The 22,704-nt window shown below is 43.4% G+C and overlaps 2 protein-coding genes across 8 annotated transcripts in view; one reads left to right on the top strand and one right to left on the bottom strand.

The window, feature by feature from the left end:
- Positions 1-1,308: 1,308 nt before the first annotated feature.
- On the top strand, positions 1,309-9,798 carry LOC309335670 (uncharacterized protein). Of its 4 annotated transcripts, none has more exons than XM_081850907.1 (2): positions 1,309-2,218; positions 8,798-9,798. In XM_081850907.1, exon 2 carries the CDS (start codon positions 8,806-8,808, stop codon positions 9,661-9,663), a length of 858 nt encoding a protein of 285 aa, XP_081707033.1. In that variant the 5' UTR covers positions 1,309-2,218; positions 8,798-8,805; the 3' UTR covers positions 9,664-9,798. The 4 variants fall into 4 exon arrangements, with proteins under 4 accessions (XP_081707033.1, XP_081707034.1, XP_081707035.1 ...); XM_081850908.1 differs by lacking the exon at positions 1,309-2,218 and adding an exon at positions 6,352-6,611; XM_081850909.1 differs by lacking the exon at positions 1,309-2,218 and adding an exon at positions 8,051-8,645.
- A 799-nt stretch (positions 9,799-10,597) lies between these two features.
- The window catches only part of LLGL2 (LLGL scribble cell polarity complex component 2), a 67,607-nt gene continuing 55,500 nt past the window's right edge, over positions 10,598-22,704 (bottom strand). For 2 of the 4 annotated variants that reach the window (XM_081850691.1, XM_081850694.1), the window contains exons 18-26: positions 22,451-22,567; positions 20,438-20,604; positions 19,468-19,729; positions 17,532-17,685; positions 16,292-16,335; positions 15,450-15,497; positions 13,294-13,336; positions 12,586-12,647; positions 10,598-11,351 (exon numbers count right to left, since the gene is read on the bottom strand). In XM_081850691.1, coding sequence (XP_081706817.1) covers positions 11,344-11,351; positions 12,586-12,647; positions 13,294-13,336; positions 15,450-15,497; positions 16,292-16,335; positions 17,532-17,685; positions 19,468-19,729; positions 20,438-20,604; positions 22,451-22,567 — 905 coding nt within the window. In that variant the 3' untranslated portion in view covers positions 10,598-11,343. The remainder of the gene's footprint in view (positions 11,352-12,585; positions 12,648-13,293; positions 13,337-15,449; positions 15,498-16,291; positions 16,336-17,531; positions 17,686-19,467; positions 19,730-20,437; positions 20,605-22,450; positions 22,568-22,704) is intronic. The other 2 variants (XM_081850692.1, XM_081850693.1) reach the window with 2 other exon arrangements.

Here is a 22,704-nt window from a genome sequence, read left to right as displayed (position 1 = left end):
TTTGCATCCTTTACCATTATGTGGGCTCTGAATATAAAGCAGCTTTCAATATTTTAGAGGCGCCACTTTAAGAATACTTTTTCAAGTTTCCATTTCGAAGTCAGCCAATTTGTTTACGTTTTCAGTTTAGTCTAAATGTCCTTATCCAACTTACCAGTCTCCTCCCTCTCAATTCCAAAAATGGGATTAGCAGTGATGAGATCAGAAGTCAGCGTTCTGTGCAGCCTAATGCTTTAATAAGCGTGTTCCTTTCTTCTTCAACAGCCTGTAGAAGCCCTTCTTGATATTTCCAGTACATCCACTTTCATAGCAAACTTAGGTTCAGCCAGGATACCTATGCCGTGAGGGAACAGGGAGTATGAAGGAAAGATGGCATCAATAATTCAATATTCCCAATGGCATGGCCGAACTTTTCAACCAATGATGGCAGCAGATGGTTAGCAGTGACACTGGGAAAACCGAGACACCGGTCTTTGCCTGAGTAAAGCATATGCTAGAGTCAGACACAATAGCAAAACATGAAGCTCTGAAAGACACATGTATTACTTACTGGGACTGAAGTGTAAATCAGTGTAACTACAATACAAGCTTGTAGATTGCAGATAAAGTGAAATCCTCAGAAAGAAGGAGACAGAAGAAAGGAAGGCTAGAAAGCAAAATAATAATAATAATAATAATGTGATCCATTACTATTGCAAACAAGGGCCATTCAAATGGATAAAAAGATCCAATCAGAGTGAGTCCAGCTGGTAATTAATTAGCAAAAGAACCTGAAGCACTTGTGGAGGTAAAAATTCAATCATTTTCTTTCGGTTCAGTCTGATAGTGTCAAATTTACATATGAATTCCAAGCTAACACCATCAGTCTGGGGCATTGTTTTTTAAAGTTGTCAGTTGAAGTATAGGGACCTTAATGCATTTTTTTAAAGTAGAGAAATGTTTTTGTTTCAGCTGTTACTGCTGTATTGGGCATTCCAGATTAGGGTGAGGGAAGCTTCAACAATTTTACCAGTAGCATAAAAACAAATAATTTAGCAGCGCTATATATACAACAAATTTATTATGGCATAAACTTTTATGGACACTAGACTATGGCATGGCAAACGTGCGAGTCCTTAAAGATACCATAAAGCTTTTTGCTGGTTTTGCTGCAAGAGATTAGCATGGCTTTCTCTCTGGAAATCAATAGGAAGATGTGAACACTGGTCCCCAAAATTAAAATATTGTATCCCTGCTAAATAGATGATAGTCTTACTGCCTAGGTAGGGGGCAAACTTGCACTACAGGAGATATTACTCCCCTTGTTTATGCTTAAAGCAACAGTATAAAAAAATGTTGTGCATTGTAGTCTTTCTTCATATTATACAATGGGAGCATTTGTATAATACAAATAGTTAACTGGCTGAGAAAATATTACAAAGTAGACCAATTGCTTGCTGGGGAAGCAGGCCTTGCTGTTTCAGGCCCTACCAGGAAGCATATGACTCTTCTCTCTCCTCATATTTGCTTACTAAGGGGATCCTGAATCCTGCACAGACTTTCAGTGACATTTTATTTAGTCTGGTTTATGAACAGGACAGATAGCTAAATCCTGAGTGGAAAAGCAAATTGAAAACAAAATGTTGCTCTTTCCCTCTTGGCCTTTCCATTTGGAAAACTGAAAAGATTCAATAGAGTAGAAAGTTCTGTTCCTTGGGGCAAAGTTTTCTCCTCAAATAGGTATGATTCTGTTTCTTGGTACTAGAATATTCCAGATAGTGGCCCCTTTTTAGAGGTAACCATGCCATGCCTGTGTCCAGTAAGTAAAATTCATAGGGCCAAGTTGTCAAGCCCATCCTACTTTGGTCTTTTTTTCAGGAGCTAGCTCCTTTCTCAAAATAACTTGCCTACTTGCTAGCGGGAGGGAAAAGGGGTAAATAGGAAATAACCTTAGGTGTAGCTAACTTTTGTTTTTTAAAAAGGACAAGCAGGATAGCCACCACCCCTCCCCAAAACCATCATTAGGGTCATTAAGATAAGGCTTCCATACGCAGGAACTACTTTACGCATGTTGGGTGGGGCCTGTATTTCTGCCCAACAAGGTTCCTTAGCCAACCTCCCTTTAGAGGGAATCTTTAAAAGAGAAAGAAAAAAGCAAGATTGCCACTTGCATTTTACCTGCCGTCCCTTTCCAGTCAGGAGAGGTGGGATCACACAACGGGTAGCTGGAAAGAAACAGGTTAGTTCACCATCTCCTTTGTTTGTGTTTGTTTGTTTGTTTGCATGTCCCTCTATATTTAAAGCTAATTCGTCCGAAATAATAAATCCCCCTCCTTCCTTTTCCCGTAGGCCAAATTATTGATGTGGCCCGGCGGTATATATTTTTTCCAAATCCCATCCCTTTTCGTGTGTGTGCACTTTGAAGGGGCAGCTGGCATGTGAAGGTTGCAGTTATGTACTCCATTACCTGGGAGTAACAAGCCCCATTGAACTCAGCGGGCTTTGATTTCCTCTCCACCACCCGAGTCATCTTCATCTGGAACCGAATCAGGAAATATTACCTTGCACACCGTTTTACGCATTCATTAGAAGCGGGGTTGGAGGCGGGTGTGCCTTAGTTAAAGACATCGCCTTACTGCGGTTTACAAGCACTAAAATTCGAAGTTGTGCAGGATCTGGCGGCGGCAATCGCTGCTGTCCAGCAAGATTTGCCATCCGTGTTAAAGACTGGTGGGCGCAGGAAGGGGCAGAAGAGGGAGACCCAAGGCGTCGCCTTTTAGCAAAGCGCCCCCTTGAAGAGGAGCTTCTCTATAGGGGAGACAGTGGAGAGTAGGCGTAGGGCTTTTTGTCCACCTCGTCCGACCAAGGAAAACACGCAGAACACATACAATCCTCCCCGACATGTTGCGATTCTCCATCTTTTGAGGCTCTCCTGAAAGAGCCATGCTTTATTATGGTTTTCAAATGCGTTGGAAGCCGCCCAGAGTGGCTGGAACAACATAATCAGATGGGAGGGAGGGTAATAAAAAAAATAAATTAATAAGAATAATACATCTAACCGAGCAGGAACTAGAACGGCTTTATACCGCCGCCGTCATAGTAAGGGGTTGCTTTTAAGGTCGCCGCTTTTCTAACCCGTTTGGAGGTTTGGGTTTCCCCATCCACGTTGGTTGTGGTGGCTGTGTAGGAAAGCTGCTTAGCAAAATTTTAGGTTGTCCCCCCCCCCTACCCCTTATCGGGGGTTTCGCGCCTCGTACGCGCCGCCTTCAGATAAGATAAAAAGATTGGCTCCGCTTCGTTGCAAACCCCTCTCGAGAGGCCTTCGGAGAGGCCTGGACTCCAGGTTCTATTTTATTCCTACCATTTAAAAATAAACAACCCAAAAAACCTAAACTAAAACACGAATGCGGTTTGCGCATTAAAAAAATAACAGACGAGTTTAAACTGGGCCCAACCACGCACTGTAAAAAATAAAAATAAAAAATTTCACCCATCCTAAAGCAAACGTGGCAGCATTGGTCACGAGGCCAGAATGGAGTCGGGCTTTTGCTTTCGTTTACCAAGGCTCAATATCGGTAGATAGGATTAACCCTCCACCGTTTTCTCACTGGGGTGGGGTGGGGGCAAGAGTGCACACGTCGCTCGCAACCTCCATACAATTCAATCGGAGATCTGAAGGGGGACGGGGGGGGTGTGGTTTCCACAGCGCCTTCTCGCTTTCTCCAGTGCAATGCCTGGGACCCACCTGCAAAAAGCGTGCGTGGACATAAGGGGGGAAAGAGAGGGGGGGTTGAGCAGCATCTCGCTCTTCCCTGCTAATAAGATATGATAAGGGGTTTTCCAAAGAGGCCAACAGCTGTTGAAAGCTAGGTTTAACCTTGAAGCTCCTGGGATGACCCTGAGCCAGTCGCATCCCAGCAACCAAGGTTTCTCAGCTTCAGTTTTTGGACAGAAGTATGATAAAAGGAAATCCTGGACCTTTGCAAAACCCACGCAGCTCTAGGACTTTTTCTAACAGCGACACACAGTAGGGTCCTGGGTGTGTAAGGGCAGGTTCAAGTCGCTGTGGTTTCTTTTTACAGTTTTGGACACTCAGGCTAGGAGCAGTGCCGGATTTATGTATAAGCTAAACAAGCTATAGCTTAGGGTCCCACTCTCTTGGGGGCACCCAAAAAATTTAAAGGGAAGAAAAACTGGTTGCACATTTCCAAAATGTAAGATAAAAAATAAAATAAAACCTACATACAGCAACTGTGTTGTGTTGCGTAGGCTCCTATGATGTAAGTAATGGGCTCCGCCTGCTAGTCTGCTCCCTAAAATATCACTGGTTTGCTCATTTCTATATATATTAACAGCTGTAAATTCTGTTAAACATATAAGATGTTTTAAATTGACTTTTAATATTGTTTTTAGTTCTGTAACCCACCCTGAGACCTTAGGATGAAGGGCAGGTGGTAAGTAAATAAGGTTTAAGATCAGTGTTGAACAGTGTCCTAGCTAGAAAAGATTACTCAAAACTGTCAGGCCCAATTTTTGGGGAGATGGGGATGGAAACAAGCTTCAGTGTATCCTCAGCAGCCCAGGAAAAGTAGAGCCCCGCCCCTAAAAGAAATAAGCAGGAAATTATTTGGAGGCAGTCTTGTTGCAAGAAATCAGCAGCCTTTCCTGGGTCCCCTTGCTTACTGGGCTCCCATCAACTAGAAGAACAATTTCCTTCCATTCATCACCATTTTCAGCAACATCTGGAGAGCCCAAAGTTCCCAATAGCTGCTCATATCTCAGTATTAGAAACTTGAAATATGAAAGCTAGGAGCTAGATGGCACCTTAAACCTAGGTTGTGGGCGCTGCAATGGAGTGTCTAGGCACACTTTTTTAATAACAAGAATACAAAGCTGAAAATGAATGAACTGCATCTAAAATCTTATGTTCATTTTTCACATGGTCTAGTCCTCATCCAAAGACTGCAAAAAACACACACACAAAGCTATACCTCCCCTGTCCGCCCCCCTAATATTCTTATGAGGCTCCCTTCTCCAGTCTTCAGAGAGTGGCTAGAAGTGGAGAGTCAGAAAAAGGTCCTCCTTTTCTTCCAGCAGTGTCAGTTTTAATCTGAAATCTTAGGCACAGTACTGCGCCCAGAGCTCAGAAACTGTTCGCATGAATGAAATTCCCTGTCACAAAACGCGTCTAGAGCAATGGGGGTTTCGAACACCTCTAGAAAGAGTGCCTCTGAATATAAGCAGAGTGTTTTAATGCTTCTCAGAGTTATTAAAACCAGTTCTGTTCTCTGCCCCCTCCTTCCTTACCTCTCTGACTGGTGTTATTAGGAGTGGAGAAAGTGTTGTTTCTGTTACTTCTACCATCAAGATGCAGTGATAGAAAAGGGGGGCGGAATCCACACCATTAGTTTAACGCACATCCAATGCACATTCAAAACACATGACTTCCCCCTTCTGTTGAATTTATGCTTGCTGTACAGTTAAAGGCACAGGAGCTTCATGGCTCAGAATGGATTTACTTCTCAGGTTCAGGCATGGCCATCCATTAGGGGTGGCATCATCACCAGATTCCCAGCTTTCATTTAAAAGAAAAAAAGAAAGGAGTATCTTTGGTAGCTCAGTCGGTAGAGCATGAGACTCTTACTCTCAGGGTTGTGGGTTCGAGTCCCATGTTGGCCAAAAGATTCCTGCATTGCAGTGCATTGGACTAGATGACCCTTGTGGTCCCTTCCAACTCTACAATCCTATGATTCTAGCATCTGTAGGACGTGAGACACCTGACAAAACGCTCAGGCACTATTCCTCCCATACAGTGGTACCTCGGGTTAAGAACTTAATTCGTTCTGGAGGTCCGTTCTTAACCTGAAACTGTTCTTAACCTGAGGTACCACTTTAGCTAATGGGGTCTCCTGCTGCCGCCGCACAATTTCTGTTCTCATCCTGAAGCAAAGTTCTTAACCCGAGGTACTATTTCTGGGTTAGCGGAGTCTGTAACCTGAAGCGTATGTAACCTGAAGTGTCTGTAACCCGAGGTACCACTGTTTTTGTGTGTGAGAAACCTGCCTGCTCCCCCACCCACCCCCACAAAAAATCCTGGAGCTATCCACAGCTTTAGGGTAACAATGCTACTATTTAAAAAGAAAGTAGGTTTTAGTCACTTGTTCCTCAAAGGAAACCTGAGGTGGGATGATAAAATATTCATGTCCAGGGAAAGCAAACCAAACCAATTAAGCAACACAGGTTGGAAAAAGTCCTCCTTTAAATATTTCACTTGCTCTTTGTTGCCTAATTGTCAGCTGCTCTGTAAGTTTCAAGGGAGTAATCCTGTTGTTATGAGAGCCATGTCTCTCCTCTCTCTCTCTCACCCTCCCACCCACACAACACAGCCAAGGTCATGGGGCCGGCCATCTCAGCTGAAGTGTTGTTTTGCCTGCCGGTTAGGAGCTCATGTTGCACATTAAACTGCAATGCTCTGCTACTGGAGGAGTCATTTGCCTACAACACTTCTTCACTGATGTAATTAGAAGACACAAGCCTGGAGCGCAGCTGTTCCGAGTGGCTCGGTTGAGCTCTCTTCCGCCTCAAGAGCATCCGCGCAAATAGTGTGAAAGGGGGCTGGCACAGTGTCATAGGTAAATGCGCCCACTTCATAGGACAAGATTGCAGGAAATGGAAACGGGGATTGCGGTGGGTGGGGAGCGCACGGGAACTGCTGAGAGCTTAGTCCTGAGAAGCAGAGCCAATTGAATTACTCCCAAACGGATAGGATTACGACTGCCATGGCCAAATCTAACAAAAGCACAATGCAAAGGTATCAAATCAGATCCTCTTCAGCCTGGGGCCTAATGTAACCTGGCACACAGACAAGGGGATGCGACAAGCAGCGGAGATATTTAATGCTTATTCTAGCACTAAACGCAGCTTCCCATGGCAATGTGGGAGGACATCTTATCCAAAAGGAGTTTGGAAAACTTGCAATGGCCTCTTAATTGAGTTCTTTTTGGCGGGGGGGGGGGGCTTACCTAGTGACTGTAAACAGAAGTGGTGCATACCCGTTATTTTACGATGCTCTCTTCTGTTATGAAAGCTGTTGGCACCAGATAAAATTATGCATTCAGAAACAGTATTGCTACTGTAAACACACATTGGGCGGTGGAGGCTGGTCACTGTGGCGGAGCCTTCCCTCCTGAGAAGAATGTTAAAAATAAAAAAAAATCCCTCCCCAGCTTTCCTGTCTCAGACACATTTTGTACTTTCATTTTCACTCAGAAAAGCTCTTCAAACATTAACTTTTTACGGATAATTTTATGCTTTCTCTTTTTGTAAACTGCTTTGATTTCTCTCCCCCCCCACCCGCCCAATCATGGTGTATAAATTGTAAAAAAATAAAGTTAATTAGTTCTCTGGCTAATCAGGTCTCTGCAGCACTCAGCCACTGCTAATCCAAAAGTGTAGCTATGTTTTTAAAAAGTCCCCACGTAACTGATATTGGAATTAAAGGGAAACTGATTTTATTTAAATCAAATTGATTTAAATCACTAGTCAGTAAGGCTTGATTGAATCATTTTTTTATAGAAAGACTCATTCTTGCTGGTATAATATTAATATTAACAACAGATGAAGGTTTCATTTTTGGAATAATAAATTTTCAGAGTAGTTTTTACAGTTATATGAACAATTACTGATTTGGTTATACTGTACTATTAGAAATACAAAGACAGGTAATTATGAAATTGTTTATATTTTGACTTTTCTGCTGTACTTTACTAAAACAATAACATAGCATATGTATCCATGTTTGTTAACTGATGTGGTTAAATGTTTTTTTTAAAAAAACAACAACAGACTGAGTTGAAGTTTAATATGAAAAACTTAAAACAAATCCTTATTTCCTGATGAATAGCCTTTGGACTATAATGTAACAAATGGAAAACTATTTTAGAAAGGTGTTTCCTCCAAAAGCATTTTATTTTAAAAATCTGATTTATTTATTTTAAATCATTAATTTCTATCCACCCTGCTCAGAATGGTTTTCTTGAAAGCCACACCTCAAAACACATTCTTCATAGCTATCTAGGAAGAATGTGTGTGGTTACTAATTTGAGCAGCTTGTTTTCAAATTAATATTTGTTGAGAGCAATGGTGGACAGTGTGTGTCTTTCTAATATCTATTTTCCACTTATTTTTGTGAATGGGTAAGAGGATTGGAAGGAGAAATGGTTGCTGTGTGTGTTTTGCAACTTTCAACACTTGTGTGTTACTGGAACTGTAGGATTTGTGATAAGTATGGAGGTTTTGCATTCCTGTAAGTCAATTATCGGTTTAGTTAGATCCTAAGTATTTGTACAACTACAATGCGTAAGTATCCACAGAATCTTTGCAAAGGCAAGATGGGGAGAAAACCAGAACTGGTCATGCCCCTGTGACCTCACTGGCCACACCTGCAGGACTCCAGCCACCACTAACACTCAGTAGTCAAGACTTGCCAGCTGCAGCTTTGGCAAGTGGTCAGGCCACATAAATAGTACACAGTGGGTTTGTGAACAGTTGTGAGCAACTGTCCAAGTTACTGACATCAGAGTGCTTATGACATCGGGAAGCCTGATCCCTCTTGTCCCAACTGCTATTGCTGTGATGGCTTAGGCCAAGAAGCTTGTTTGAGACTGGTGAGATCTAGAATGCGTGTGGTTGCCTGGCAACACTACAGCTACTCCTTGCAGGTCAATTCGAGACTCCATTTTATCACCCCCTTATTAAATTGCACGTCAGAAAGTTCTTTCACTTATTTTTTCCCCCGTCTCGCTCTTTGAAATCACAGATCCTTACATGGAAACGGGAGCCATTCCAGGGGAGGAAGCCGTGTGCCCAAGTGATGTAGGGGGGCCCAAATCCAGCCGGGAGAAGTTTCTTCAAGCGTGGTATGAAAAACGGAAACCCCAGGCACACCCCACCGTGTCATCTCAAGTGTCAGTGTGTGGGTCACCAGCTTGTGCTCCAAGCCAGGAGAATTGGACAAGGGACACATCCTTGTCACATGCCTTTTTCTACCTGATGGTGGTGCCTCCCCCTCAGGCGCAATTGTACGCAAGTAGCCGGATGACGGCACAGTGCCCCCGCCAAAGAGACTTGCATCATGTGGCCCAAGAGCTGGAGCCGGAAGCAAATCCCAAAGAGGAATTCCTGCAGATCTGCGCTTCAGATTTGCTGCTTAAGTCTGCAGAGAGGAGGAGGCCACGGCTGCTGCCGCCAAACCGTAAGATGCACGTGGAGGTGCTGAAGAGGCAGGACTCGCCCCCACTGCAAGAGTGCCAAAGAAGTCCTGTCCCCCTGGAGTACAGCCATCTGCTCGACGCCATAGAGATGACTGATCTGGCAGACCTTCCTGAGGTGGAATCCTTCTATCGAAGTTTCATTCTCAGGCAGAAACGGAAAGGAACTTCCAGGAGGGATGGCCAGCTTTGCCCACAGGTGGAGTGTCGGATACTTCCCAGGGCCACAGAAGCAGCTTCCTGCCAACAGGGTGCCAGGAGAACCGCCAGGATGAGAGGCACACAAAACCGGAAGCTGAGCCTGAAGAGGAGCGCTCCTCTGTCTGAGCTCATGGTGGCGACCAAACGGTCTGCGGACTCTTCTCAAAACGGCCACCTTCCGCCAAAGAAAAGGTATACCCAAGGCTTCTTCTAGGGACACATGCTGCAATATTGGCAGTGTACTAGGAGCAGCCGGTACACAGGGTTTTTAAATTGGGGAGGATTTTCCTTCTCCTTATATATATGTATATATATTTATATATTTTAGCATAGTCCCTAACTGAGGTATTTAATAAAGTAAGTTAATTTTGTACTTTTCAAATAAACTCTTTTTAATGTTTGTATATTTACTTCCTGGTGCCTTTTTGTCATTTTCGCCTCTCTACACATCCGTAAGAGCAAGTTCTTGGTGGTTTGCGCTTCTATTCAAATTTTTACAAAATGGGAACTGATAAATCATCTTCCCAAGATTTTCTTAGTCCCCTGCCTGCAGAATCTAAACCCAGCTCTAGTCTCCCTAGCAGTACTATACAGGCCCCTTCATCAGTTTATATATGGAGGAATTTTTAAAAAATAAGATTCATTTGATTACAAGGCATTTTTTACCTTGCCCTGTAGCAAAGCAGCTTGTTTGTAGGTTTAGTAAGGAATAATTTTTATCATTATCACACACTTCATTCTCTGGGCGTTATACTGTGCTTTTGATTGGTGCATAGAATCAAACCTAAATTAATATGATCTGTTACCTTTGGAAGGTTAGGGTACAGTTGGGATTCTGCCTTTGGTCTAGTGAATTGGACTAGATTGAGAGAATTGGTAAAATCCCCTGGAAAGCAACCTAGAAAGGCATTAGGCAATTACGCTGAAAGGCTGAGTGGTCTATAATAACCCCTTCCAGGTGAGATTTGTCTGCCTTTCACAGAATGTGGGGAATTTGTGGCTTATAGAACAAGTTTCATGTGACCATGGAAAGCACTACAAGCATCTAAATGAAGAGGATCACTTCCCGTGCTGCAGTTGCAAGGCTGTTAAAACATTTGAGAGGGCATCAAAATGAGGCAACAGAGTTTCTTGGTCAAATTAAAAAGCATGTTAAAAGTACGGGTTTATTTCACAACAGTTCAATGTAGTGTCCACACACAAATCAAGTTAAATTTGATTAATTTTTCCAGCTCTGATCAGCTACAAAAATAAGAATCTACCTGAGTCTGCAAAACTACTTAACAGTAACATGACCAAAAAAACCCAAACCCCTTGCAATTTCCTCATTTGAAGGAGAAAAAAAAAAGGTACAGCAGCCACAGGAATCTAAAATGACATATATTATTTCATTCAAGATTTTTTTTTTAAAAAAGAACTCTTCTAAAATATATCTACTGAACAAACACCCAGTATGATTTTTTTAAAAAAAATGTACAAAAAATAATCTTAGTCAGAGGTAACAGTATTTATTTTTTTAAAAAATCTCTGCACCCAAGGCAGTAATATTTATAATTTAAAACCCATCCCAGTAGAAATATTTTATTTTAAAAGAAATTGTGCAAACGATTGAAGAATTGCAAAAACGTATCCAGAGGCATAAAGGGAAACAGACCAAGGGAAGCATTCCAGCCTTAGTGCAAGGCTGGCATCTCAAAGAGAAAATGAGGGCTTCAGGTGAGGCACAGTGAAGAGGATGATAAGCAGGTGAGTGGCCAGGCAAGACTCAGCCCTGCAACTGAATCCAAGGCCACGGTTAGTGGATGTCTCTTCCAGTGACGGTGGGCCTGTAGTCAGTAGTGTTATGGCACTCTTTCCAAACGTCAGACATCACGGAGACGCTGCAGGAGCACAATCATTCTGCTGGGAAGAGAAAAGGGCAGAATCATTTTACACAACCTGAAGAGGCTGTTGCTTTATTGTGCATTGTCTAATGCATACTGCACTTTCGTGAAACCACATGGGTATGTTTTTGGTAAAGAGAGTGTGTGTGTGTGTGTGTGTGTGTGTGTGTGTGTGTGTCCCAGCCTGGTAGGACTCAAATATATACCGTATTTTTCGCCCAATAGGACACACTTTTTCCCCTCCAAAAATTAAGGGGAAATGTGTGTGCGTCCTATAGAGCAAATGCAGGCTGCATGGCTAAGTCCAAAGCCAGAACATGGAGACGGAGCGCTGCGCAGCGCTCCGTCTCGCTGTTCTAGTTTGGGGATGGCTGCACGCAAAGCCTCTGCAGGGCAGCGGGGCGCTGCGCTCCTAAGGCTTCAGGGATCTTTGAAGCTGGCGATGGGGGAAAGCAGTGCTTCCCCCCACCACCAGCCCCACAAGCTCAGGTGAATGCACCTTGTTTTACAGGAGGAGAACAAGGGGAAAAAAATTTCCCCCTGTTCTCCCCCTCCTATGGTCCGGTGCGTCCTATAGAGCGAAAAATACGGTAATTGGATGCAAACTAATGATTTGAAAATGCCAGTCTCACAACAGCAAGGCATTCAGCATCCTGAAGTAACACCTTTGACGGTTGTATATAATTTCTGCAATGTCCCTATCTCCTACTCTGCATCACTGGTGGGAGCTGGCAGAGGAACAGTCTACATGCAGCCCAAGTTGGGGGGCATCAAGTTCTGCTTTAAGTAATGTTGGTTTATAGAGTGAACTCTGGCCAGGTTCCCAGCTGCAGTCTACCTTTAAGGATGAAAATTGCAGAGAATGGGAGAAAAGTGAGAAGTTACTTCCTCCTTTTTGTCAAGTACTTTTTTTGCAGTGGTGAATTGGAATGGGAGAGACATAAAAATACTCTAGAAGGCATTGGCAGCCATCATCTCAAGAACAAAACTGTGTGAAGACAGCAGAGGAGGCCAAGCCTGGCATTGAGGTCAAATCTCTGTTAAACAAATTATTATTTGTGGGAGCTACTGTTTCCCATATTCAGACAAAATGAAAAACTGATCTGTTACAAACCATGAGCAGAAGCTTCAAGTTTTCTGTTCATGGTTTGTAAGACACCAGTTTTTGCATAAGGAAGCTACATAAAGATGTATTTTTATAACAAACCATACTGTTTTCTCTAAATACAGCTATAGCATATATACCCACATACCTCCTCCATTGCTTAGTCTGTGTCCTACTTGAATTCTCCTTGAGTTTTTGTCACTATAACTCCTGCAAAGACAAAATCGCCATATGGAAACTGTGACAGACAACTTGTACCATTCTGGTTCTCAACACCAAAATCTCCATATGCCTGTAGATAGTGGCACCTTCTCTCTCACTTCCACCCCCCCCCCGTCAAATCCTAAAAGTAAGTCATATGTGACAACCAGTATTCTACTGGTTCTCCTTTTGAAAAAGAAGAATTGCCTCCCCAGTGCCAGGAAGTAAATCCATGGGACCCAATTCACCCACCCTCCTCTTCGACGCCAGCTGACTTAATGTTGTTTTTAGATCTGTATCTCCTTCCTGATCGACAAGCCCTAAAAATGAAAGATGTCTGCCCTGAGCTATTCACAAGATTGGGATAGTGGGTATCTTAACTCAAGTTGGGTGTAAAGATCTTAATTAGAAAGCAAAACAACAACAACCCTCATATCAGAATGTACAGAGAAATACAAAATCTGTTCAGTGTTGGCAGCAGACTTAATAGAAGGTTAAATATTTGAGAATGCGAAGGAAGCCATTGAGGAACACAGCACCAGGTTTCAGGGTTGCTAAATAGATGTTCTCCGATGTTCACTATGTCACTTCCCTTCTATCACAAGGACAGAACAGTTTAACTCCCCAAGTTCTAAGAGAAACCATGGACACTCACCCTTTTCCACCCTCCAGAGTGCTTTGGATCTCTTTTAGAACTTCTGAAAAGGGAGGAAAAAAACATTCATGCGAAAGAAGTGCATATATTCTTCAATCTCTAGTATTCAAGAAGCAGTTTTACTTCCACTGTTGGAACAGTTGTTTTTTTAAGCCCCATCTTCCAAAGATTGAGCTGACAGGACTTTTAAAAGATAAATGTTTTAATTATTGATTTCCTTCTCTCTTGCTGGAATTTTCATGCAGAATTCATTTTATTTTAGCTTATTGCGGTTTATATTTTAATGCTTTCATTTGCTATTAAGCTGTCCAGATAACTTTGCTACTGAGCAGCAGGTAAGTACCATTAATAAATAAACGAACTGTAACCATTCCTACAGAGCTGACGTGACATTCAGATTTTATCCTTAAGGTAGGATGACATCTAGTTGATGATGTTGTGTTCAACTTACTGTCTAATATAACAGATCTATGTCTGGAATGTATTTGATTAAAAGTTGGGCAATAACTTTGTTTAGATTCAGGGTAACTGAATACAATCCTGTTGTGCTAAACAATTGCCAGCGTCTCACAACCAATGTGCCAAGGAGGACACCAAACGTAGACATACAGATATTATTTTAGCTTGCTCAGTTGCACTTCAGAAAGAATACTATGCAGCATAAAAGCTTGCAGCTAGCATTCAAAAGAGATAAGGGTGTGCATAACTTTGTGTTTCTCAAGGTTGCTTAGGTCTCAGGTTTAGGTATTTTTTTTCTTTAAATAATTTCGCCAAACAAAGTCTTTAAAGTTGGATGCCAGCATTTGTAGTGCCATGTCAAAAAGGAAATCTGTGCATAGTGGCAGATGTGCACAAAAATGGTCCACCCCAGCTGAAGCCAACATGCGTAGGATGTTTATTTTGGCAACCATGTACACAAATAATAGCATTTCTGGTATCTCTATTTGGGGCAATTTCTCCGCAGACCCTACACTCATGGCTGAATTAAACACTGAAACTTCTTCCACACCAGACATTTACTGTGGAATAACCACATTTTGTTCAGTCACTTTTTACAGGGCATTGGCATGATACTGTGATTGAAACACCCCCTCTCACATTTTCCCCATTAGGCTTTTACTTCCTTACGCTGAAATCCAACCTACTTATAGTCAATATAGCTGCTATTAAGCTACTATTCTGGTCATTATCTCCCTCCCCCCACCCCAAATTGCAGCAGAGGTGCAGTGAGGGGAGGGGGCTATTTAACCCGTCCCACACATACAAAGATCCCAATGAAAACTGCTCCCCTCCAAAATTTGGGGAAAGGGGAACTGACCACTTGGTTACAGAGTGTTTAGAAATTTGCTATCCCACTTCCGGCTTAAAGCAGAACAGCAATGATTGGGAGCTGCCAGCTCTGGAAGCACCCAACAACAACATATGTCAGTACAGTGGTACTTCGGGTTACATACGCTTCAGGTTACAGACTCACTTACCCAGAAATAGTACCTTGGGTTAAGAACTTTGCTTCAGGATGAGAACAAAAATCATGCTCTGGCGGGGGGGCGGCAGCAGGAGGCCCCATTAGCTAAAGTAGTGCTTCAGGTTAAGAACTGTTTCAGGTTAAGAACGGACCTCCAGAACGAGTTAAGTACTTAACCCGAGGTACTACTGTATAGCAAGTTTACTCACTATTAAATGTACCAGTTTTAAAATGGCAAAATGCTTCTGAAGGCTTTGTGTTTACCCTCACGAAAATTCATGTGAGATAGGTCACAATTTATTCCCATTTTACAGATGTGGACATGATGTTGGGATATCCATTCCCCAATGTGTAGATCAAGTCCTCCTAGTGCAATAGCCCCAGAACTCTGAATGTCTGCTGGATACTGATGTGCTAAGCACCCAAGAGCAATTATGGGATGCCATTGGGCAGCTGTACACAAATATAGACATGTTCAGGTATGTTACTGGTCAACTGCCTGTCTAACTGAGGCAAACTCATGAAGACAACATCCCTAAGAGAAATCTACCTAATGTTGTATGGCTGCTGGTATTAAGGAGGGGAGCAGACTCAATAACCAGAAGCAAGTGAATAAAGTGGCTCAAGCCAGTTCCTACAGAATGCCCATCCCTCCACCCCTATAGCACGAAAGAAATCATGTCTTTCTCACTTTCATCATTGAGCAGGGCATGCTCCATCAATCTGCCATGCGTCCTCTCTGAAAGGCAAATCAGACAAATGTTAAGGCGATCAATTCCCACGATACAAAGAAACTCACAAAGCCCGCCCCCCAAATACATTACATTTACTGGGTTGTATTCAATGTAAGTTCTACTCGGAGAAGAGCCATTAAAATAAATACACATGACTAACTTAGGGCCATTCATTTCAGTGGTTCTACTCTGGGTAAAACATAGTTGAAGACAACCCATTATGCTTGGCATATCCACCCTTTGAAGTTCTTAAAAGGGCAAGTTAATCCGATTCTGACAATCTATGACTCCTCTGAGTGATGTTCATGATCTGGTCTTTAAGAGCCTATTTTAGAATTTGAAGCCAACATACAAGCAGCTGTACCAAATATACTTCCACCAACCTATGCTCCTGTGGCACAGAATGGCTTCTCCCATTTTAAAGTTCCCTTGAAAAGGAAACAAGCAGAAACTCTCAGAAGACTGGGCCTCCAATTGAAGATCTTAACTTTGTAGGTTGACATGGGACATAAGTACCCCAAGTCCTAGGCTGAGGGCTTTACAAGTCACAACCAGCACTTTGTATTGTGTCCAGAAACAAACTGGTACTCCATGAAGCTCTTAAGACATTATCCCTCCTATTGAAACAAGCCAACAGCCTTTGAGCTAGATCCTAAGCCAATCTGAGTTTCTGACCTGCCTTCATGGGCCGTTTCCTGTACTGCACTACTGGAGTAATCCAAACTGGGTGTTATGTTACATTACTAAGCAGGCAGCACTGGACCAGCAATTTCTCTCCGTACATTCACATTTTTCTTACCATCTGCCCCCGGATCACTGGCACTCCATCCCGATTCCTTGCTACTGCAGAAGATAGAAAGAAGAGTCAATTAGACAAGATCATAAACCAATTCCAACCCCCTAGACACTGCAAGTCAGATGCAATTATCATAGGCACACAGAAAGTCATGCACCCTTGGTTTACACTGCGCTACTTTGACAGGTACATGCTGCCTCTTAAAAAACCTTCAGCTTTTAAGTCAGTTCAAAATTTGTGTGGGAGTTCACATGACTGCTCATCCTTATAAAATTCCCCAGCATATTGAAAACTAACGTATCAAGAAGAAGAGTAAGCAAAACAACAAGAACCCTTCTCTATGTTTTGATTTTTTCTTTAAGACTACTTTTGTTATGTTTGTAAATTTTGTACATGTTGTATTCTGCCTTCAGCATGGCTTTAGCTTTGGAAACGTGTCATACAAATAAAACGACTGATTGATTTTCTACATCTAGGGATAGACCGATAGGGAGATATATATTCCCCCATGTGAACCCCCATCAGCGGTCTAGGCAGAGGCGTATCCGCTTATGGCAACTAGGAGATGGTTAGGTGGTTAGCTAGAATTGACGTGTACCAGTTCTGACATATTTTGCTGCTACCCTTTAACCATCCCACCTAGTGCACACACAAAATGATTACACAGCCTGGGGACTGTATGTTGTACCCAGCTCAGAAGGCTTTGTTTTGTGGAGAGTCATTCCACAGGTGGTAGAATCTCAGCACCAGAACATATGGCAATATGCAACTTCAGCATTTTTAAAATCACTTCTTTTTTCAATAAGGACAATGAATAGTGGGTGGCAGATAAGCAAAGCCTTGTCAGTACATTGGGATGGCATTAGGGCAGGCATAGGCAAACTCATTTAAAACAGGCACCCCGAAGCCCAGCCTTCCAGATGTTTTGGGACTACAATTCCCATCATTCCTGACCACTGGTCCTGTTAGCTAGGGATGATGGGAGTTGTAGTCCCTAAACATCTGGAGGGCCAAGTTTGCCTATGCCTGCATTAGGGGATGAGCAGAGGCATTGTCAGATCATGTAGGTGCATATGGTGGCAGGACAGCAACCCTAACCCCTTTCCAGAGTGACCATGGGCCTCCTTTGTTGCAGTTCCCATGGCTACGCATGTCATATTCAACACACAAAACCAGCAATACAAAGTAGAATGTTGCACCCTCTCTATCATCCACACAATACAAATGCCACAATCATTCATACTTGGATATCCTTGATGCCTTCTCCACACCAGGTGTGCTGTGCACATGGCTGTTGCCTGTGTTTTCAGGTACTTTTACTAAGCATCGTGGTTCAACCAGCCACTTTGGGGAAAGTGAAAACCTCTCAAACTCTGACGGGGAGATGAGATAGAACCCTGCAGAGGAGAAAGATGGAGAAATGGCAAGTTGTGCATGCACAGATGCAGAAAGCGTCCCACAAGTGTTTCCCAAAATACATTTTTACAAATCTTACTCACTCAGAAGACTAAGCTTAAGGCTGCAAACCCACATACACTTATTTTGAAGCAAGGGCAATTGGGGGGGGGGGGCGCGGACCTGGAATTAACTTCAGAGTAAACATACAAAGGCTCAGCTGCATGAGCACTTTCCAAAGTCATGCTTGGTGCTTGTGACAGATTTTTTTAAAGAGATCCCATGTTACTATTTAATATTTCTCAGCTAGATCTCTGGGACTCCTATGCATGGAAAGATCCAAATACTGTATGTTTGTCTGATTCTCATGCAATGTTCTCTCAAGCGCACTCTTTTCAGACCCCTGTGTAAACCATTTTTTAATTTAATATGCTCTAGGTTAGATTACTGCAATGCATTATACATAGGGCTGCCTCTGAAGATGGTTCAGAAGTTTCAGCTGGGGATCAGGTTGCTCACTGGGGCAAGATGGTTTGAGCATATAACACTAATCTTGGCCTGACTGCAGTGGCTGCCAGTTAGTTTCCAGGCCCAATTCAAAGTGCTGGATTTGACCTACAAAGCCTTAAACAGCTCAGGACTGCAGTACTTCAAGGACCGCCTCTTTGTATATGAACCGAACCAGACCCTGCGTTCATAATCTCAGGCCTTTCTGCATGTGCTTCCTCAACGCGAGGTCTAGAGGGTGGCAACATGGGAATGGACCTTTTCTGCAGTGGCTCCTTGTCTGTGGAATTCTCTCCCCTCGGGAGGCTCTCCTGGCATCTTCATTACATATCTTCAGGCACCAAGCAAAAATGTTTCTCTTCAACCAGGCATTCGGCTGATTAACATTCTATGGCTTTTTAAATGTATTTGTGAGGGGGGGGGGGTTACTGGCTTGTTTAGGTTTTATTATGTATTTTGTATTCTCATTTTGTATTTTTATGTTGTGAACGATCCTGGGATCTTCAGATGAAGGGTGGTATAAAATTTTAATTATTATTATTAATAAAATAGTAGTAGTAGTAGTAGTAGTAGTAGTAATAATTTATTATATACACCCCGCCCATCTGGCTGGGCTTCCCCAGCCACTCTGGGTGGCTTCCAACAAAATATTAAAATACAGTAATCCATTAAACATTAAAGCTTCCCTAAACAGGGCTGCCTTCAGATGTCTTCTAAAAGTCTGGTAGTTGTTGTTCTCTTTGACATCTGGTGGGAGGGCGTTCCACAGGGCAGGTGCCACTACCAAGAAGGCCCTCTGCCTGGTTCCCTCTAACTTGGCTTCTCGCAGTGAGGGAACCTCCAGAAGGCCCTCGGTGCTGGACCTCAGTGTCTGGGTAGAACGATGGGTGTGGAGACGCTCCTTCAGATATACTGGACCGAGGCCGTTTAGGGCTTTAAAGGTCAGCACTAACACTTTGAATTGTGCTCGGAAACGTACTGGGAGCCAGTGTAGGTCTTTCAAGACCGGTGCTATGTGGTCTCGGCGGTCGCTCCCAGTCACCAGTCTAGCTGCCGCATTCTGGATTAATTGTAGTTTCCGGGTCACCTTCAAAGCAGATACTACTATCCCAACTAATATTTTTCTTTCTTGCTTTCACAGTATTGTGGATAGAGGGACAAAATAACTCCCCCTTCTCTCCCCCACCCCACATTTATCTATTTTGTACAAGAGGCAGAAAGGCTTCCAAGACCTAACACAATGGAGCTTGGTAACCTGTGGATGACCATGTTGTTACCTTGCCCATATCTGGTGAAGACACAGGAGGCAATGCCACTCACATCCTCCTTGCGGATACAGGGGTAGCGCACTTGTATCTTGAGTGCAGGCAGGGAAATAATCTGGATGTCTCCCAGGTTCGTCAGAACAGCCAGGTCATTCTCACTGTGCTCACTCTTACAGCTGGCAAAGTTGGTCACTGTCACCTTCCGTACGCGGCAGCCTTCCAGGGCCGTCAATTTAAGTTTCAGTTTGGAGCTGACTTTGGGCAACGTGAAAACCTGCCAACGTAAACAAGCTGCATAATAAATCCTTCATTCATGCAAGAGCCACCCAATCTCCGGTCAATGCGTAATGAGTTTCCTGCTGGTGTGTGGCAGCAAAGCAGCATGCTTTAAGTCTAGCTGCCAAAACGAAGCTGTGTAGTCTCTCTCCCGCCTTCAGCAGCAAAAAAGCCTGGATTTCTGACAGCGGCAAGGGAAGGAGTAGCTAAACTTTGCTGCCACTCACTGCTGTACATAAGGGATTTGCAAGCATCTCTCACATGACCAGGTCGTATCAAGTCTGATTATCAGGGCTTGCAAACATCTATCCTCAGATACATAAAAATAAGCAGAGAGCCGGTTTGCAGTCAACATCCCTGAACAGAGTCATTTTTCCTTAGCCCAACTCTGCCCCTTTCTAGAGAAGCATCTATGGGCAGAATATCAAATTCAGGAGTGGGGAAAGTGTATCAGACATAGGGTTAGTAATGCACATTACTCTATGATCTGCTCAGGTGGCAGGGAAGGTTGGAATCTTTGCAAACTTCCAAGCGTATAGCATGCTTTTCCATCTCCCCAAATCTGAACATGCCCTTCAGCAAAGGTGACAAGCAAATTCCAGGAAGGATCTGCAAGAGGAAATGAATTCTCATACTGTAATTTCTCTGGCTGCTCTATTCTAATAGGCAAAGAGAATGCAAATACACAAGCACTCTATTGTGTTACCTTAAGCTGTTCTTCTGACACCACGAGAAGCTGGTGGCTCCCTTGCATGTTGGGGCTCTTGGAAAGGTCATGGGCCACTTCCAGCGGCTCTGGGAGGGGAGTGCTCTGGCCATCCAGGACAACAATCCCGATAACAGGAGCTCTGTGCATGAGCTGGATCTCTTTGGCTGGAGAGACAGCAGAAAGCACACGCCAAATGAGGCAGGAGGTTTGGTTCAGAGAGAAGCAAACAGTTCCCACAAGGCACACTTTCTTCTCGCAGAACCCAGCTACATGTTGGACATACGAAGGGCAGCAGAGAGGAAATATCGGACTGAACCCAGTGTTGCACGTCAGCACTGGACACAATCCATTGTGGTTAGAGATTCAGATTAGGAGTGGGGAGACCCAGGTTTAAATTCCTACTCTGCCATGAAGCTCATTGGCTGACTTGAGGCCTGTCACTATCTCTCAGCTTAACCTACCACACAGGATGGTTGTGGCAATAATGAACTAGATATGGTACTCAAAGCTCCTTGGAAGAAGGGTCGGATACAAATACAATACAGTGGTACCTCGGGTTACAGACGCTTCAGGTTACAGACTCCACTAACCCAGAAATAGTACCTCAGGTTAAGAACTTTGCTTCAGGATGAGAACAGAAATTGCGCGGCGGTGGTGACAGCGGGAGGCCCCATTAACTAAAGTGGTAGTTCAGGTTAAGAACAGTTTCAGGTTAAGAACGGACCTCCAGGACAAATTAAATTCTTCACCAGAGGTACCACTGTACACACATAAGCATTAAAAAGTGATTGAGTTTAGAGGAGAACTGAAGTATTTAAGCCGTGATGCCGCATAGAAACTGCATTATTATTTCTTTGGGTGCAGTCAAAAAGCCACTTTTTACACTGTACAAAGGCAAGTATAGGTATTTAGGGGACGGGACAGAATGAAGGTCAGGGTCTAGTGGTAGATCTCTGGATGATTAACAGTGATAAACAAGAGTTCCTGGCTCTCCGTTGCTTCACCACAAAGACAAAACAACTATTTCCAGCTAAATAAGACTGCGAAATGCAGAAAACCAAACCAGGAGACATTTTTTGTGACGCCACTGAGAGCTCAGTTCAGTCCCAGCACTAAAAACAAGTTTCTAGGCTGAGAATGTGCTCAAAGATGCCCTATTTTGTTTTGTGTTTTAATCCTTCATGTCTTTTTACACTTTGCTCTGCTTGGTGGGTTTCTATAAAAGACAAAGCAGCTCTGGACTTTGCCTACTCCTGTACTGGAGGTTGAACTGTGATTAATGGCGCATGATGCCAAAGGGGAAGCTGCCAAGTCACCTTCCTTAGATCTGTAAGGAAAATACACATAACCGTCCTATAGATATGGTTACAGAAATGAATTCCATTTCATATGTCTGGCTGGATGACCCTCCTGACTTTTAAACACCTATCCTACCTGAGAGAAAAATTTTCCAGATTTTTGTGACCAGAGAGAAACGTTTACAAACAGCTCTTGGGTTTGTTTTATGGTGTGCTAAGGACTTTTCCAAAAAAGTACAGAGGCTAAAATGAAGTCACAACTGTTGCCCAAGCTCACAACATTTCTAGGTAGGTGTTTTATGTACAAGACTGTTTCCTTCAGAATACCACATTATTTACCAAAAAATGCTGCTCCTAAGAGAATCAGAGCACATACCTGGGGGCTGGTACAGTCCTGCAGTGAAATGTGTCTTGTTTTGCTCTTCCAGAATGCACACACAGATTCCGACACCCTACTCCACATTCAGCACTAAGGCTTCTCAAGAGTCAGGTGGTGGGAAGCGTGTAACCTTCTGGATGTTGTTGGACTCCAACTCCCATCAGCCCTGGTCCAGCATGGCCAACAGGCAGAGGATGATGGGAGCTGGAGTCTAGAAACATCCAGAGTCTCTGTGGTTTCATCACCAGGGCATTTTACAAAGGTATCTTCAATCCTAATTCTGGGGAGCAGCAATTTCACCTAAATCGAAAGTCATCTGATCTTTTCACTCACCCTGCTCTGCTCGGACAGGCTCATCCATTCTTCTTTCGGCTGGAGGAACACGCAGACAGAAGGCATAGACCGTACCCCCATTGGTGCCTGCCCATAAGGAGGGGCAGTGCCGGGAACCTGGACCAGAGATAACAAAGCCCATAAGCCAAATTTTCACATATCACCAAGGGAAAGCAAGCAAGACCATTCCTTATACCCCCATGCTGGACTTTGCTGGTTTTATCTACCCATGTACATTACTTTGTGGGTGTAAT

This window comes from Podarcis erhardii, assembly GCF_964252035.2.
Source record: "Podarcis erhardii genome assembly, chromosome: 2".
In the NCBI taxonomy this organism is placed as follows: domain Eukaryota; kingdom Metazoa; phylum Chordata; class Lepidosauria; order Squamata; family Lacertidae; genus Podarcis; species Podarcis erhardii.
This window is presented reverse-complemented; position numbering and strand designations above follow the sequence as displayed.

Excerpts from the sequence above, each read along its gene's own strand:
- LOC309335670 (XM_081850907.1), top strand. The coding sequence starts at position 8,806 with ATGGAAACGGGAGCCATTCCAGGGGAGGAAGCCGTGTGCCCAAGTGAT.